We start from the raw sequence: 19,311 nt of genomic DNA on the forward strand, positions 1-19,311 counted from the left end.
TAGTGACAGAAATAACAAAATTGGTTTTGAACAGCCATGCAATAAAACAAATGGTTATAAAAATAAGAAAAATTTTCAAATACCACCCCTTTGATTTTGCACATTTTTATTTTAGCATTTTGTAGTTTAAAGTATTCAATTTAGTATCCCGTGGTTTCATTTTTTTCTTTTTATTATCCTCTTCATTATTTTTTTTTCGTTAAATCAGTGACAAAGTTAAAACTAAAAAGTACTAAAGTAAATATTCCATAAATCTAGGTGGGATATCTGAAGTTTTTTGTATATAATTTAACGAGATGTTAACGGAGGAGCTCGCGAAAAGAAAAAAATTAAACCATATGGTACTAAATTGATAACTTTAAACCACAGAGTACTAAAGTGAGAAAACGAAACCATAGGAGTGGTATTTGAAGTTTACCCTAAAAATAATAGTGAAGTAGATTATAAATTGGGACATAATAAATAAATGGCGATAGCTATATGGAGCACCTTAAAGATCTTATCAGACAATTCCGATTGTCCAGAAAATTAAATTTGCTTTTTTTATTTTAAAATTTATTTTTAGAAAAGAAAATAGTTTGAGTTCATGAAAAGCTAAGACCAAAATGTCAAATGACCAATAATTTATAATTTTTTCTATTTATAGAAAAATGATAAAGTTGATTAGATTGTTTGATTTAGATCATTACTAATGCAGGGCAAAATAAACCCTCACAAGTTGAGCATGGCAAGCCAACTCGGTTGGTTTATTGCATGTAAATCCCTTAGCTATTAACTTTTTAAAAATACATCACTTTGATTTTATTTGGATGTCGGCATAATTTATCCAATAATTATTCAATAATAACTTACACAGTATGAAAACTTTGTTGTATAATGGAAAACAAGGAGCTTAATTTTTGCTCCTCCAAAAATTTTAAAATTTATAATTTGATAGGATAGCATACTTCATCTCTAAAGCGTTTTATTTCATTCCGAAAAAAGATCAAACAAGTATCCCATTCTAAGCATTTTATCATACCCTCGTCTACCAAATACTAAATGTTTCTTAAGTAAATTAAAAAATCATACTAAAATAAGATATACATACATGCAAATAGAGCCACAATATTTTATGCACTAAAAATGCAAATATATAAATTTTACAAAATATAATACATTCATGGATTAGGTTATCTACGCATACAGCATGCATAGGACATGTAAATAGTAAAATTTTATGAATAAATTCCCATAAAGTTAGCTATCATATATGCATACAGAAAATTCAAAACTATGCAAATATTGTGGTAAAATTTTATCATCATGCTGTGAATCGCACGGGTTGTTCACTGGCAAATAAAATAAAATTGATGCCTCGGATTGCTGATTTCACCTCTGTGACTACAAGAAATGAAAACTGCTCACCGACGCTCAACAATTGTAGTCAAGTTGCTGCATATTTCATACGAACTGCTGTAAACCATATCTGAACCAAAACTGAAACTGAACCACTAACACTTCTCAACACACGAAAAAAGCCCAAGAATCGGGCATGAAATGCCCCGGCAGTTATTAAGATTCGGAACACATACAAAGCACAAAACAGAACAAACAAAAAACAAAAATGAGAGAGAGAGAGAGAGAGAGAGAGAGAGAGAGAGAGATTCAGATTACAACAGTTCCTTAGAAAAATTCAGTAATAGGATTTAATGTATAGATAATTCACAACCTTTTTGATCGATAAAGCTCGTCAAAAAAACTATATAACATTAACTCATGAAGGCACAAATCATTTCACGTTCTTGCTACAATGAATTTCCGAGCACTCCGCGCCAGTTGTTCATTCAGAAAAATAAAAGAAATGGGAATAGAAAGAAAAGTAAAGAAAAAATAATAACTCGTGAAGGCACCGAGCGACCATAAATGAATGAACATAAAAACAGAAAAAGAAAAACCTCCTATGTATTCATTTCTCATGGGTAGAAGCACGAGGTGGAGAAAGAAATAAATATTATACCCTGAGGTTGCAGTTTACTTGGCCCATGCAACTGCATCGATTTCAGCTTGAGCATTTCTATACAGCTCCAACCTCTTGGCAAGGGAGGCTCTGCGCTCCATAACTGCCGGGTCTTCATCTAGCAATGAAGAAAGCTGCTTAGTCTGCACATAGAAATCAAACAGTAAGAATATAATACTTGGATATATTTGCATAGAGTTAGTTACCAGCAGAAAGCACAAAGATAACATAGTTGAACACTAAAATCATAATTTATGGAAATCTTTCTTTGAATTTTACTTGTTACCCAAATCTGTGGGAATGCAGTCTATACTATGCTTGTAGAATGCTTCTAGGTTACTTCCCAGAGGTCAACCGTCAACCAAAATTGAACTATAATAATCATCAATTGGAAACTAGCTAAACACTAAATTTAGAATTGAAAAACTATGTAGTTTGTCACTTATTTCTTGGCCAAGTTGCAGCTTGTTCAATAAAAATCATGTTGACTTGTTCGGTGACCTGAAAAGTTTAAAAGTGCTGCAATGTGGTCCTACCATTGATACCAGTCTTCGAATATGCGCGAAGCATGGCATGCGATTTTAGTTACAATTCATTTAGTGAAATATGACTATGAAACAGCTCTCTCAACTGGATATAGCTTAAAATTGTTTGCCCTGATTGCAATACTCCAGAAAGATTGAGGTATTGAATGATACAAAATGAAGGTCAACCGATTTTTGAATGGACATGCCGAAAAAGCTGCAGATTTGTAGACAAGTCAACAAGTTTAACAAGGCACTCTAATCTTATATTTGAAAGACAACAAAAGAGTGTTTTCGACCAAAGAAAACCAACCCAAACATCAAAGCATAAAAGATCTGTGTCAATGATGACAAGAAGGTTCTAAAGAAAATGTCACCCGAAATGTAGATAACAAAACTACACGCTGATTAACTTTGATATAATCAAATATAAGCACAGACGGAAAATTCTCATTGGTATAAAAAATTTAACAAATAGTAAACTTGCTTTAGTTTACTACAAGCAATCTCACCTCTTTTGCACCCAATTCAGTAAAGAAGTGATCAAGCAATGAGCGCTTGGCCTCCCGTACTTGACAATATACAATAGACTTTGGGATGGAATTCCTTAAGCTTGCACATACCATACTTACATATGCCAGCACAGTAGAACCTGATCATTTACAAGAACAATATGAGAACTGAATTACGTTATTAAAGAACAACAGAAACGAATCATGTCGACAATACAAGAATATCTTGCCAAAGTCTTTGACAGTAAAGCAACCAAAGTCTTTAACGAGATTCCATGTCGTAGAGGGCGAAAAGCTAAAAAATAGTAAAATCAACAGTCAAATAGCATATTACCAATACGCCTGAGGTATGAATCATTATATCTATCAAAAATAGAATGCGTGGGATTTCCTCCTTTCTCAATGTCCTGAGGAAGCTTCCGGAAGAAATCTACGGTGAGATAACTACACTCCATATCGACAAGCTTAAGAGTAGCCTTTTTGCTTTCTTCCCTCATTCTGTCCAATGACTCAAAAGCTGCATTGCCAACCTCCACACGAAGTGTAGGGTATTGCTTTAGCTCCTGCAGGTAACAAACATAGAATGAGCCTTGCTGCCTACCATATTAAAACTTAGCAAATTTCAAGATGTGCAAGAAATATGAGGGATATGCTATTGAATGTAAAATAATCACTTAAAACCAGGAGCTACGAAGAAACAATACTTCATAAATTTCAAAAACGAGCCATTTTATAATTATGTTTTACAATGCTAATGTAAATAATGTCTCCCAGCCAACGCATAGCACCTACCTTAAGCTATTAAGCGCGTCATATAAACAGAGTGGTGGTAAATACTATATAACCAGATAACAACTACATAGAATAGAAATTTGGGATGATTCCACGAGGGCAATGGCATTTATGTACAATATTATAGCAAGGACAAAAAGTCAGAGGTTTCATACAAACTTGAAAAAATAACATAAGAGATATCCTCTTAGTTTTTACCAATGATTTTAAAACCGAGTCAAACCTGCCGATTCGACCGATCCGACAGTGACCCAGTTTATAAAGCGGTTCAGTTCAAGTCTTTGAATTGGATGAGTCAAAAAACAGCTTTGAACCGTTAAAACCAGTGGTTCAACCATCAAATCGGTGAACTGTTCCGATTTTAATCAAACAAGCTGGATTTTTTTATCAAGTCATATTGAAGTTTAACGCAACTTGGCTAATTTTATTTTCTATTTGCACAAATTAGTCTTACAAAAAGTGAAACTTGAAAAATTATATCTACTTAATTTGGTCTAGAAATCAGTATTTTATAATTAAATATAATACTAGAATTAATAATATATGTATATAATAAAATTTAAAATAATAATTAAATATTTATAATGTCATTTTGATGTCACTTGTTCAGTCAGTGGTTGACCCACTGGTTGAACTAGTAACCCTTGACCCACTAAAATTTTTGAGTCGCTATTTGACCCGGTTTTCAAAACATTAATTTTTATGCGCTCCGAGTAGTTATAGTCATTAATTTTCCTCCTCTACAAGAAGTCTCTTACAACAAGACATCCATTATCTTACTTCTGATTAAATGAAAAGAGTACGAAAACAATATGTATAGGCAATATATATATATATAGAGAGAGAGAGAGAGAGTCCCGCTATAGTGCTTGTAAAAGGACCAAGCACTTGGTGCTTGTAAATTTTTTACCGTTAGATCTACGTCTTTGATTACTTTCTCCCGTTAGATTATACTATTCAACCAACCACCCACTCAACCCTAGGAGGCCCACATCATCCTAACCGTACATCTCTTAATCCAATGGCCAAATATCTACAAATACCAATAACTTGGTACTATTAAAAGCATAGGAGCTCAATTCTATATATATATATATATATATAGAGAGAGAGAAAGAGAGAAAGAGAGAGAGAGAGAGAGAGAGTAGGGCTATTGTGCTATTAGGAGCACAGCAGCCCTTGTGCTCCTAAGTTTCTAATCATCCATCAACTTTGATGGTTAGGGTGAGAGAGAGGAAAAATTAGAAAGAAATTGGGTGTTTCAATTTCTCTTCTCTTTAAATTTCTCCCCAATTTCTCTTCTCTCTCTCATCCTAACTATCCATCAAAATTGATGGATGGTTAAAAACTTAGGAGCACAAAGGCTGCTGTGCTCCTAATAGCACAGTAGCCCTACCCTATATATGTATAAAGTATCACTAGAAAAGGAGTATAATGGCTGAGAACAATGAAAAACCTACAACAGTCTCACTAATAGCCTTTTGGACTAGCTCCTTCAAAATAGCATGAACCTGCAAATATTTGGAAAAGAACATAATAAGACATCTTAGAATGGAGGGAGTAAACTGATTAGATAATTAGGCTGTATAAAGATAATCAGAAAGACAACAAAAACATCTTCACCCTGACAATAAAAAATAGAAGATAAAAACACATGAAGAGTTCTCGATTAGAAAGAATGAAAATTTCAAGTGGGTTTGGAGCGTGATGTAATTTTCCTCCAGGGCAGGGAACCTATGCAATTTCTAGCAGCAATGATCTTATCTCAATTTTGTCCTTGAATAGCATGTTGGGAGGTCAAAAAACAAAATTTGCCCGGCAAACTCCGCATTTTAGAATATCAAAAATAAAAGATTGGATTCAATCCTAAATAGAAGGCCACAGAAAGCCACAATTTACAATGTTTTAGTATCATCCGATGAGATCATAACCTTAGTTATCCTGTTAAATGCCGCACTAGGAAACTGACGCAAGCCTACATTGATGGGATGTTACTTTTTGCAGCTCTGGTGTCAAATATGCAAGTCTAGATGTTGGGATGCAGGATAATCCAATTTGATTAGTGAAGAATTGTTCTATTAGGGAAGAAGAACAAGCTAAATTGGAGAAAATAGTGGGAAAATTATTTAACTTTGCAGAAATTACACTATTGAAAGATTTCTCAGCAAGTATTTTAAGATGCCAACACTAAGTCATGGAAGGAAGCTTCGCACAAACTGGAGAAGAATTAACACACAGCCCAGTAACTGTTTTGTATTGCTAACACAGCTCAAAATAAGTAGAAAAGCAGACATGAAGAATTGTGATAAACCGAAGATTTTATGGAAGTATTACGACAACTGTTGGATGATTTAATGTAGAATTTGCATACCGCATCAACAGCTGCCTCAGTAGGACCTTTGATACTAACTAGTGAAGATTCTATGAGGCGGCGGTATCCTTGTTCAGGAGCAATCAAGTGAGGTTGGTAGCCATCAGCTTCAGTGATAAGTTTTCTTACATTCTCCATGGAGAGATTTTTGTCAAACTGCAACCTTTTTAAAGCTGCAGGGAGTTGATTATCAAAGACATAATAGATCTTCTCACCACCTGGGCGCCTGGAGAATATGAGACAAGTATCATGTGTTCACTAAACCAGATCAATAAATATTGCCCATGATCAAAGAGAGAGAACAGCTGAGAACTCATAACACAGACAGAATTATTGTCTAAGCATTTTGAGTTTCGCAGTGTACAAGATCTACATAGCTTGCTATCAAAACAAAATGTTAAAACTATACTAACTAATATAGAGCATCCTTCAGATTACCTAAATCCCTAGAAAAGAAAAAGATGTTGGTTTTTATTGGAGTTAAAATATTGCAATCATGCTGAATGCATTTCATTGATGTGCTTATTTTCTGGATGATATTTCATCTTTCCCTCTGAAAAAGTTATAACCTTAATAGGCACATCATATCAGTTCTTTTCTCACATTAAAACATGGCATTTGTCGTTGCTGATTCAGCTAGCATTAAAGCCATTTGAAAAACTTTGAAGTCCAAAAAGTGTGAGAGAGGGGGGAGATGAGAGTGTCTGATCGATTGAACTTTTGGATCTATCAAGGTTTGAGGGATAAATGTTCCTAAAGATGAAACAAGTCCTTAGCCCTAGAGTGAATTAGTAAGAAATTACTTTCCAAAAGTTGCAGGAACCCTATTGTAGAACACTTACATTCAAATTAAGAATGTTATACCGAACTTGGTTTCTTTTCCATTTCAATAACTATAGATAACATTAAGCATGCCGCATGCAAATGAGCACTGCTGGATTGAATTGTTTTAACTACCATAGACTCCTTGAAAATCAAGCTATCATTGTTGGACCAAGAAACATACGGATGATCAATAAAGGTTCTTGGCAGTGTTTTAAGGTCTGACAAAAGATCAGCTTTTAGTGCAGCATAACACTGAAGCTATGATAAAGTTAAACCAGCATTTTGAACAATTAAGGACTTCAAATTCTTGCCTATGCCTGTCTTCTAGTTAGACAAGCTACTGCAAACCAACCTGAGGTTCTAAACAGTCCCTAAATAGCTCGACGGCCAAAGTCAATGTTACGGTTGAGAAGCATAAATTTGGAGAAGACAAAAAAAAAAAAGAAAAAAAAAAGCAGAAAATGGAGGAAATACAAAAAGAACTTTCTTTTGAAAGAATAGAATATAAAAGACATACACGCCATCAAGGTGCTCCTTGTAAATTTGATCAAATATGCGACATATTTCCATAATTGAGTACAACTTTCCCTGCACATAAGGCAAAAAATTTATAATGAAAATAGATAGTCCTGGCATATACCAAAATATATGAAAGAAAATCATGCTGAAAGAGCAGTAAATAAGATGGAGCAAAGATCTTTAAATAAGATGCAGCAAAGATCTTTGAATGCAAACTACAGAGAACTCAGTTGAGTTTACAGAAGAAGCGGAAGAAGAGTAATGGTACATTTAGTTCTTGAAATTCAAAAACAACAAACAAGACAAATTCCAGCAATGTTGCACAAAGGATAATCCCATCCTTGTAGCCAATGGAAAGAACCTGGAGATATACCCTAAAACCATCAGCTGCCATTAATCTGAACTGAATGGTCCTCTCATTTTCCCATAGGCAACAGAATTGGTAGATTAACAAAGGTACACAACATAACTCAGGGCAAAAGATATGATAAGAGGCCATCTGATAGAGATTCTTAATTCTTTATACAAGGTTAAAACACTGCATTGTAACAAGCGTACAAGTGTCTATGAGAAAGAAAATGCAAAAATGAAATTGTTGTGCTATGGCGCCAACAAAAGCTAACGAGAGAAAATATAATAAAAGTGACTGGAAATTACGACAATTTAAATCATGTGAGATTATGCCGCTCTTGAAGATCAATCAATTAACAAATGAAGGAAAAGGGACGAGACGGGCTGGGCGGATAACAATAGATCACAAGTACGTGGAAATTCATTTTACAGGCAAAAATTCAAATGAACTTACACCAGCATCTGCAGCAATTGGTTTCCCAAGACGAGCAAGTTCACCTTCAAGTTCAGCAATTGTCTTATTAATGAGAGATTGGATTCCTGGGATCCTAGCCTTGATAACAGATTCCAGATGCTGCATAATCACAGAAATTAACACACATTTGTGCACTGCATGATTGGTCCAAGACGAAATTACAGCACTTATGTAAGAATACATTAAACAAAAGTCTAACAGTAGCAAACCTTCGAAAGCATCTTCCCGAGATACTCTGATCCCATTCTATTAGCAAGATGCTTGTATTCAGGTGTATTAGCAAAATATTCCCGTTCCTTCCGCCTAGCAGCAATCATGTCAACACTCTTGTTGATTTCTGCTTGGGAACGATTAACAACACCCACCCAAGGATACTGTAACTTGTATGATCTTCCTTCTAGTATCTATAGATCAATAACACTTAATAAGCATGCAAAATTATATATCCATATGCTGCTGTATGCTTAAATAGTTAAATTTACAAGCAAGAGTTGATAAAAAGCAAGAATTAAAAGTAGACTCTGATGAACAAATGAAAATATGAATTGAATCCAAGTTACATAGTAGATAAACAAAGTCCAGGTCTACTTTTCAGTTCAAGATCATACTATCTATAGAACTCACTCCATAAAAGAAACTTGTTTAGGTTCCTGATAATCACACATTGAAAAGGAAGAATTTTTGCACCAATGGACCTGGCTTTCAATAGCAAGAAATTAGACCAGGAGAATAATGTGAATACTAGGTGATTGGAGATGTGGAGTTATTAATTAACTGGATCTCAGGATAATTGGTTGCTGTGCATTGAGAGGGATTAATAGCAAGTTGAATAAGTTGTTCGCAAGGTTTTCAGTGCCCATCAGAACAAGCCGTGCCCACCATGCCATACCGCGCCGACAAGATATTGGCACAATGTTAAAATCGGAACGGCGAAAAATAGATCCAGAAAATAATTTAATGCAGGAAACGAAAAGATAAGAGGAAAGAGCACACCGATATTTTACGTGGCTCGGCCAACGGCCTACATCCACGGGCGAAGGCGGAGAAAATACTTTATTAATACCGAAAGACGGAGTACAAGAAAATCTCTCAAGGAACTAAAGCTTAATTAGATCGAAACGCCGCAACAAGCAACTCCAAAAGTGGCTTCTCTCTGACCCATCCGTACGGAACCAACATGCATGGCTTGACTAAATTAGAGCATGGCTTCTAAGTAGTCTCAGCTCTAAACCGTACAGACCAACAAGCAAGTTGGAATAATTAGCGCATTGCTCTTAATTTTGGTCGCGGCATCATTAACTTGGCCGTAGCATGTATATATAATACATGTCTCCTAAGTAGAGTCTAATTCTAATTCAATTAGAATTACACTCCTAATTATAATCTATATATGCCAAATTAAATCTAAATTATATATAATCCCAATTAGATTAGGATTTAACTCCAATTTAGGTAACTACAAATCTAAACCAAATATAACACACAATACGACCACTATGCCGATAGCATGTCTTAACATCCTCTTTGATAAAGTGCAAAGATTTGATAAAAATATATAATAAACAATTAAAATATATTGGTGCCAAAGAAAATAAATATTTCATATCATAGTGTGTTGGCACATAGTATTTTTGTGACCGGCACACATCGAAACGGCATGGCACACTATGTCATACCATGTCAACAAGTTCTCGGCACGACTCTGTGCCATGGCACTTAAATCCTTGATTGTTTGGTTCATTAATCAGGTGATTTAGGTTAGCCATCCCAATCAAGTAGCATGATTGTGGCCAGCCCATTGTGTTAGCCAAAAGGTTAGCCAGCAATCAGCACCCAACTGAATATCAAGGGAAATCCCGTTTTAGACTCAAAGACCCTCTGATACTAAGGAATTCCAATTGCACTAGGCTCTTCTTCTTACTTCCGTTTAAGAGCATTGAAGATTTGAAAAATAATTAATCAGCCTCCACAACAGACGAAGATTTCAAAACGAACCTACAACCCAGGTCCTTCCCTCCTAATTCCCCTTCTCTCTTTGGCTTCACATGCCCTCAGTTATACTTTGTCAGCCAAAGCTTCCAAACTAATTTTTTGACCGCAAACAAGTTCACAGTTCTTCCTTTTCCGCTTATTTCTTTTCCTATTTCTTCCTCTCTGGTCCAAAACTTCTTTTGATCGTGAACCTGCACTGCCTACCAGCCCTTTTCTGTTGTCGCAAGTCGCATTGCTTTAGAGGACTGCTATCGATGCTACCAACTCCCCTGCTCATTTTGATTCGCGCCAACAACTCCTGCCAAATTCCTGCTGCATCTTCAACTCCAGAACAGCAGCTCAATCCTAAATCATTTGTATCAAAATCTGCAGTACAGCATTTAAAATCCTGTCCGGTGTTGAAATTATGTGAGCTTAACTTGCCAGGTCTCGTCTAAGTTGGGTGTGTATATTGGATTTGTGTGGAATCTAGGCATAACAATTTGTCACACTTTTATCCCGTGTTCTGATTATGGACATGGGAAGTTAGGATATCAAATTCAGATTAAAAAAAAAAAAATCAAGGACCTTAACATATAAAATTTGCTAAGAATTCATGAAAAAGGTTGATCAGAATTAAATCCAGTATTAGATTGGTTAACCTTAAGAGCTCAATGAATTGAAAAAGATAAATCTTCCAACAAAGCAATGGACAAGATCTCTTGAAATTTCACCAAATTCACTTTAGGTGAATTCTCCAACGCCATCCCCCCTCTTCACTATTTTTCTTTTCAATAACACCCACCCTTTGCCGTCTGGACATCATAAAATGACAGAAGTGGCCAATCAATTCCATGTCATTATATGAATACTAAAAACACACGGAAAAAAATATATTTTCATGATTGGAAGGATACACACATGCGCAAATAACCACAGAACATCAACATCCACTTCAATGAAAGGACAAAACATTACTACTATCCCCATTAGAAAACAAACAAGAATTAACACAACAACCATTCATAACTAACAAGAAATATTCAGATTTGTGAAGCCATATAGTTTGCCTATAGAAGAGAAATTTAGGAAATGATTAAAGATAGATATAAAAGAGAAATTGAGGAAATGATTATAGATAGATATTCTCTGTAGATAATAGAAGATAACATTTCAACTTACATCAACAGCATCAGTGCCCTTGTCCATGAGATCAATCTTGGTAAGCACACCAAATGTCCTTTCTCCTGAATAAAGAAGAACGCATTAATAACAGGAAAGTTGAATGTCATCAATTATTAGAACACATCTAGTGCATTTAAGAACAAAAAACAAGTTAATGGCTAATCAAGTTGAAATTATAAGAACTCCTAAGTTACAAGAAAGAATTTGGACCAATATATCTTGTAGATTTCATATAAAGTAAAATAGCAAGATAATTAAAAAAAATCAGGAAAAGGCCAGAATCTTCTTTAAAGTCCTATCCATTAGGTAACTGAAAAGCACAAAAGTAATATTCCAACGAATCGTACAGTGTTTAAAAAGACGCGACACACAATAGGCGCAAGGGCCTTCTGGAGCCTAGGCTCGAGGCGCGCACCTCAAGAAGACAAGGCACACATTTAATTAAAAAAGAAAATTCTTAACAAGTCTAGTTTAATTTGATGTTCTACATAAAAATAAAAAATAAATAAATAAATCTAAATTAACCATACAAAAACAAATTAACTATAAAAAGGTGAAGAAAAAACATGCTTGTTTTCGATACCGCTTGCTGGCTTGCTGTTGTTGGAAGGAGAGATGGGAGGTGGGGGAGGAGAATGAAAGGGAGAGAGAACGACAAAGAGGAAAGTGGAAGAAAGGTTTTAGAATCTAATTAGGGTTTCTTTTAATCCCTTAGTGGGTTAGTATAGGAACCGAGAACCCAAACCCAAAAACTTAATAAACTTAAACATTACGAGGCGAGCCTTATGCCTAAGGAACCTGAGGCGTTAAGGCCCACACCTCACGCTTAGAGGTGTTTGGTTCGGCGTAAAACAAACCAAAAAATTATTTTCCGTACGAAAATGCTTTTCCGCTTGTTTGGTTTTTCCGTAAAAATATTTTTACGGATTTGGAAAAAAAAAAATTAAAGTTTTTGTTTTCCGCTGTTTTTCAGCGGAAAACGAAAACTCAAGCTGCATAAAACATTTTTCATTCATTTTTTTCCACCAAACCAAACAAATGTAATATTTTTTTTCTTTCAACCAAATAAATATTGATGAAAAACTACTTTTTCCCCCCTAGAAACCACAAACAATACAAAACATAAAACTTTTTTCCACTGAAAATATTTTTCCACCGAAAATATTTTTCCACTAAAAATTTATTTTCATAATTTTACGTTGAACCAAATGGACCTTAAGGTGCACGCCTTAGGAGCGCCTTTTCAAACACTGCAATCGCTACCAGATATATGATATACTATGATAGCATGAGTCACAAGCCTTTACCGAAAAAAAGAGTTCAATGATACAGAACAAATTGCTTCAAAAATTGAAAAAAAAGTAGGCATTCAGCAAAAACCTCCAACCACTCAAATTACAACATATAACAAAATTAGCAAATGATGGCATCAATCACATGCAACCAATAAATACTTGTTGTCCTTGAACAATCAAGCACAAGCATGAATTCAGTAGAATAAAAGAGATAGAGTTCAAACGACATTTATTTACTATAGTAGTCCTGCAATAATCATTTTATACATTAAATACTAAGCCCACAAGGTTTGCACATAAAATAAAACTAACAGAAGATATAGGAAACTACAGAAATAAACCTATGCTAATTTTTAACTACTTTCTCATAGATACAAGAACACACCTTTAGGGTCTACGTCACGAGAGATCTTGATTGCATCAGATGTAGCTAGATCCTGATTGGCTGGAGATATTGCGAGAATTATACAATTAGGCTGTCACCAGAAAAAAAGGGGAGGTTACATGCTCTTTGCAATTGCATTATCACTTTCCCGAAGTTACATGACAATCACTTTGACTGCGAATATAACTTGAGGATGGATGATGAACAAAAACAGGATAATGAATGGAAAATTCATGAATCTCCAAGGCACCAATTATGATATATCAATGCATGGACAAAAAAAATTGAACTGAACAATGTGACACAAAGATATGCATGCTCCAAGCTCAACAGGAGTATCGTAGAGGACAGACAAAGGTAAATCAATGTAGAAATGATTAAACCAAAAGGACAATAAGACTAAAACTACAATTCAGCAACTATCATTCAATCAATTAATATCCAATACGTTAACGGTGAGGAAGTCACAACAAATATTACCTTTTCAATATATGAACGAACCATGTTCTCAATATCAGCCACAATGCTTTCAGGTTGACCCTCTATAAAAGTATTACGAAATATTTACCACTCAGTGAAATCATCACCCATTAAATGAAAAGGAAAAAGAGCTCATTTGGCCGGTCACTTACCAACAGCAACCTTAGTAAGCCCAGGAAGGTCAATAAGCGTCAGGTTCACAACTGTTGCATTTGAAATCAATAACATGTAGATAAGTGTACAAAACAAAAAAAAGAAAGAAAAAATCTAATGAATACATAGAAATTGCAGATAAAATTAAAGTACAATTAACAAGCTAATGACAAATTAAACTATAACATATGAGTAACATTAACTATTAATATTTCTCCCAAGACAAACACAGCTTTTAGCCAAAAACTATATGAAGCTGCTTAGTTAAAATTTCAGAATCTGATCAACAGGTGAAAGCTAGTTTGGGGATAACCATGAAAGTTCCCATGAAGTCATGGTTCTAACATTAATCCAAACTTATGGCTGTTGATTCACATGGAAGTATGGAACAACTAAAGTTCTCATTAACTGCATATCAGGGGGCTATAATTACAATATGTATCCATAATGTAGGTCAGCAATGGTCCTAACTAGGGCTTAATGTGTTAAATTTCTTTTGTTCAATCCAGCTCATATACCAGTTCTGTCCAGTAGGGTTCAGAATTGTGTACCATATTGACACCACTATCTTCATCTATATTTAAAAGGGTACTGTCAAAATTAGATATTTATGCATGTTTCCTTGTAAGCTAGTAACCTATTAGGTAACAGTATTTACATTAATTCATAAATTATACTTTTTTTTTTTTGCCAACAGGACGATGCACTGAACACATTGGTATTCATTCAAAATAAAAATACATAATACTAATAATTGATGAGCATCCAAAATCAAGTTAAACAAATATGATTTAGAAATCTAGTATTATTTACAAACTTATTTATGCTAAGAATTAAGGAAAGAATGTGAATGTCATTATCACATCCATACCATTCCTTTCTCGCCCTAGTCATTTCATCCTACACCAATACACTAACATGCAATTCAGCTTGTGCTAAATCAAAAATCCTCCTCAAAGCAGGATTTGAAGATCCTCAAATAAATCTTCAAAAACCTAAACTAGACATAACAAAAAAGATGGTAGCTAAGGCATCAATATCATTATCTCACCATTCGGAGAATATATGCTTAAATGAATAGGAACAGGAGAGATCGCCTTGGAGCGACCAGTCTCTCGATCAGTTTCATCCTGAATTTCCTTTCGCACAAGGGCTGCACAAATAAGACCAAATTTTCAAACAAAATAGGAGAAGATAATAGCCAACAAATGCCAGATAGATGCCAAAAAAAGAGACTTTCACAGAATGATCAAGAATTGCAGAAATCAAAAAAGCAGAAAGCAGAGAATCTCTACTTCAGCAGAAAACAATGATGACCCCAACCCCAAAAAAACAGAAAAAGAAAAATATCATCACAGTGAAATGTTCTAAATTTCTAATTCATTTGTGAAAAAGCAAGCTGACATATATGACATCTCACACTAGTGGTAACTGGTAAATGCAAAATGCACGAATGTTGAAGTTTTTAAACATCAAGCATATCAGCATTACAAAAATTCTTTCTCCTTTATATGATTTTTCAGCTTTTGCAAACAATTCACGAGAGAAATGTTGAAAGGGAGACAAAAGAGATAGCACGGAAGGCCGAAGGTCATTTCCTAGGTGTGATCCCCACATACAGCTCTTAATCTGTATCTAATCACCCAGTAAAATTTCCTTTAGACAAGAAAATCAGAAAGAAACTTCAAAACTTGTAGGTGCCATTATAAAATTTTAGAAAAACCATGGGATATAAGGAGATTTCTCTAAAATCATACTTGCGTACTATATTTCTAATATCACATTATATTCTTTATGTGCTTTTTCTTTTTTCCTTTCACCCTAAGAAGAACGAAACTATATCACTTCCATCACCTCCTAAAATTTAGCACCTAGTCAGTGGGATAACTAGGATCTCGACATTTGTAGTTGTAGCCCTATGGCAAATGGCAGCCACTCACCAGTCATTTTTGAAACCAGAAACCATTTTAACTTTTTGAGAGAAATAGTATTGCATTTGAGAAGAATACAAAATACCAAAGTGGAATTGCTATAGTCCATACAGAAAGTTATTCTGATTTCTTATTTGTAAGGGTATGATCTCTTTGCATTCTGCCAACTGAAAAAGAAATAATCATTGTAAAAAAAAAAAGTAGTGTGAAATTTAGGAAAATCTAGAATCCAAAATAAACGTATTTTAGTTCCATAAATATTACTCCTACTGAAAGTGAATCAGCCATTCTCAACAAAAAAAATAATAATAAACACATAAATTAGTTCTTAAACATATGACAATGACGTCAAAAACTGAGCAGAGCATAGTTTTCTTTTTTCTTTTTATATACTACTGTATTAGCAATACTGATCAAAATTCATATCATAATGCATTTCCTCTTCTCTTATCTATTCATACCCAATAGCATCTATGTTGTTTAGATCTAACATTAAAAAAAAAATCAATCAACTGTAATTACTATGCAGATAAAATTACCAAAATCTGTAAATCTCTTCCTTGGAAGATGCATAAACTCTGCATATTCTCTTCCCTCATCAATCTTATGTAGTTGCAAGACAAGGGGTCGTCTAGTGACAATTCCTGTGAAAGCTCATCAACTATCATAATTGATTCTCTAAAAAACAAAAACAAAAACAAAAAACAAAAAACAAAGAAGCTGAATAATAAAGGTTTTAATAAGATGTTTCAGATTTATTTTGATCCTTCAAGATTACCTGAACCTCTGGGTAGGAAATCCTTCCCAACTATGCTTTCAAGCACCGAAGATTTTCCCGAGCTCTGTGATCAAATAACATACCAAAACCAAACATAGCATTACATTTTTTTGTACCCAAATTTAAAACTGTTTACAATAGGACTCAATTTTCCAATGTCATCAGGTGCTACGAAGATAATTTGGGTGAACAAGAGCAAAGTTATAAGACCTTAAATCTCAAGTAGATCTGAAAGATCTCTCGAATTAAAATACTAAAAGCATTGCCATAATACAAAAAACCCTAGATAAATGGCCACATTAAGAACAAAGTTGCCGACTTTCCCATGCTCTCTTCTCAATTCTACAAAATTCACAAAGATTTCTCATTTATATGTAAGATCCATCAAGATCAACGCCCAAATCCCACAAATCGTGATGAAATCAACGGAATCTCAAGATAAAAAACTTTAAAACGGATCGGAAAACGGCGGATCCGTACCTGCCCTCCGACGACGGCGATCGCGGGGAGCGAATCCCACAACGAAGGGAGCGCGCTATCCTCGCCCTGATCCCCGAGGGCGGTGCACGCCCTCTGGATCTTGTTCACCAGGGAGATCAAATTATCCATCGTACCCATCTCCTCCTCCTCCTCCTCCTCCTCCTCCTCCTCCAAACGTTAATATGCCTTCAAACGACGAGATCAAGATCGAGATCGAGATCGAGGGGAAAGGGCGAAGGAGATTTTGGGAGGAGAAGAGCGTCGCGACTCGGGGCGTAAAAGCCTCCTATAACGCTAGTTAGAGAGATTTTGAAATGGAAAATGCTACAGTTGCACCAAAAAGGGGTGTCACGGATAGAACGGGCAAATATTATTTTTATTTATAAAAGAGTCAATACATAAGCGAACCCTAAACCCGCCACGCGTCATCTCCCTAGCGACCCCCCTCCCTGCTCAGCTCTGCCCGCTTCCTTCGCTGGCGACGAGCGGGGTCACGTGCCTCCCGCCACGCGTCTCTCCGAGCCCTCTTCTCTCCGAGCCGAGCCTCACCCCTCTCCCTGTCGGATGCTTGTCGGGCCCTATCCTGACCTTCTCCTGTGGCCGACGTACGCGCGTTACATCGCTGCGCCAGGGTTGGCCAGTGTGTGGCTGTGGTTGCGGTATCTATTCTCTCTGCTCCCCATATGCATCCTGATTCTCCTGTCTCTGCAACTCCTTCCTCTAATCCCCGCTTCCGTCCCTGGCGCCGCCGGAACTGGGTGGGGGATCTGGTACTTCCTTCCCTGTGCCAGCATCCTTCCTCGTCCTTCCTCTCTCAGGCCGGGCCTCTTTCAGGATTTGCCTATAAATAGGGCTGGCACCATGCGGACGAGGGGCGGCTTGTTTGCTTCCCTATATTTGAAAGGTTCGTTGTAGGTGTTTGCTTGTAGCTTCTCCGCTAATAGTCCTTTGATTGTCTCCGTGGTTTTGGCCCTGTCCTGCCATCCTCCTTCCCGGACTACGGCTCCTGCGGAGCCCTATCCTCCTGCTGTTTGCTTCGGCCTGTGCCCCGTGCGTGTTGTACTGCTGCCTCATAAGATTTGGTGAGTGGGCAGCAACCCATTTGCTTTGGCCTTCTGACTCCCAACGACCTCCTTTTGTCCTACTATCTTTTCCCTGGAAGCACAAAATGCTTTTCGCAAAAAAATTTAAGCTGAAATATCCTGTTCGGCGATTGAAAGAACTTAAGAAAAAAAGAACTGGATGCTTCTGATTAATTGGTTAAAGCTGAAATATCATGTTCGGCGATTGAAAGAACTTAAGAAAAAAAGAACTGGATGCTTCTGATTAATTGGTTAAAGCTGAAATGTCCTATTCGCCACGGTAGAAAGAACTTAAGAAAAAAAAACTGCATGCTTCTGGTTAATTGGTTAAAGCTGAAATATCCTGTTCGTCGACATCTGTTTACTGAGGCCTTTGGCTTGGAATTCTGATGATGCCTCCGGAACTGCAATTTACCTAATGTGCTTGATTCATAAGAAGAGAGTTGGGATAGTTTTTGCGTTCTTTTTATACCTTGGACTTTATGATGCTCCTTGTTAAGAAAGCTTAAAAAAAACATTCTTTCGCCTTTTAATGTCTTGGACTGTCGGCTCGGTTTTGTTCGTGGTCTTCTTTGGGTCCCTCCGAATCTTTCGGCTGGACCCTCCCTCCCTCCCTTCCCCACATTCCCTCTAAGCATTCCATATAGCGAGGTGAGTGCAACAAAAACAAAGAGGGTGGGATTTCGTGCCTCATTTGCACCTTAGCCTTCTTGCGTGCTTCGATTACCAAAGTTTTAAAATGATCCTTTATTACATACTTATATTTGCGCACTTAGAATGTCTCAACACTGTTTTAAAAAACTCCTTGCTTACCTACTTATGCTTACAGCCTTGGAATGTCTCTGCTGTTGATTGCGCAAATTCAAAAAAAAAAAACCCTCCCTATTGCTCTCTGCTTAACATGCCTTGTGATTGGTTTTGTGGTCTTGTTTAACAAAGAGTATGTGATTTTTCGGCCGCATTTACCTTATCTGCCTTCTTATCTGCTTTTGAACAAAGTTTGGGAATGGCCCTTGCTTACATACTTATATTTTACGCCCTCGGGATATCTCAACAAAGATTTTAAAAGATCCTTGCTTACATACTTACTTAGACACTTGCGATCTCTCTGCTATTGTTTTCCCGACGATTAAAAAAAATGCCCTCTCTGTTATTTTCGGCTTAACATTCCTTGTGGTTGGTTGGGTGAGTATTTATTTGTCG

The 19,311-nt window shown here is 36.0% G+C and overlaps 1 protein-coding gene across 1 annotated transcript; it reads right to left on the reverse strand.

The window, feature by feature from the left end:
* Positions 1,666–17,376, reverse strand: LOC109722231 (dynamin-related protein 5A-like). The gene is made up of 16 exons (XM_020250184.1): positions 17,027–17,376; positions 16,547–16,610; positions 16,308–16,412; positions 14,889–14,990; positions 13,837–13,887; positions 13,685–13,746; positions 13,205–13,295; positions 11,522–11,586; positions 8,578–8,772; positions 8,348–8,467; positions 7,541–7,611; positions 6,199–6,424; positions 5,288–5,338; positions 3,370–3,598; positions 3,036–3,175; positions 1,666–2,142 (listed from the first exon to the last, which is right to left on the reverse strand). The coding sequence occupies exons 1-16, from the start codon at positions 17,162–17,164 to the stop codon at positions 2,014–2,016; spliced, it is 1,839 nt and encodes a 612-aa protein (XP_020105773.1). The 5' UTR covers positions 17,165–17,376; the 3' UTR covers positions 1,666–2,013.

This window comes from Ananas comosus, linkage group 16, assembly GCF_001540865.1.
Source record: "Ananas comosus cultivar F153 linkage group 16, ASM154086v1, whole genome shotgun sequence".
Classification (NCBI taxonomy): domain Eukaryota; kingdom Viridiplantae; phylum Streptophyta; class Magnoliopsida; order Poales; family Bromeliaceae; genus Ananas; species Ananas comosus.

Excerpts from the sequence above, each read along its gene's own strand:
- LOC109722231 (XM_020250184.1), bottom strand. The coding sequence starts at position 17,164 with ATGGGTACGATGGATAATTTGATCTCCCTGGTGAACAAGATCCAGAGG. Across the intron at positions 11,587-13,204 it reads TCGTGACGTAGACCCTAAAG|GAGAAAGGACATTTGGTGTG; the intron begins GTGTGTTCTTGT and ends TTCTTTATTCAG. Across the intron at positions 3,599-5,287 it reads AGGCTATTAGTGAGACTGTT|GAGCTAAAGCAATACCCTAC; the intron begins GTAGGTTTTTCA and ends TGTTACCTGCAG.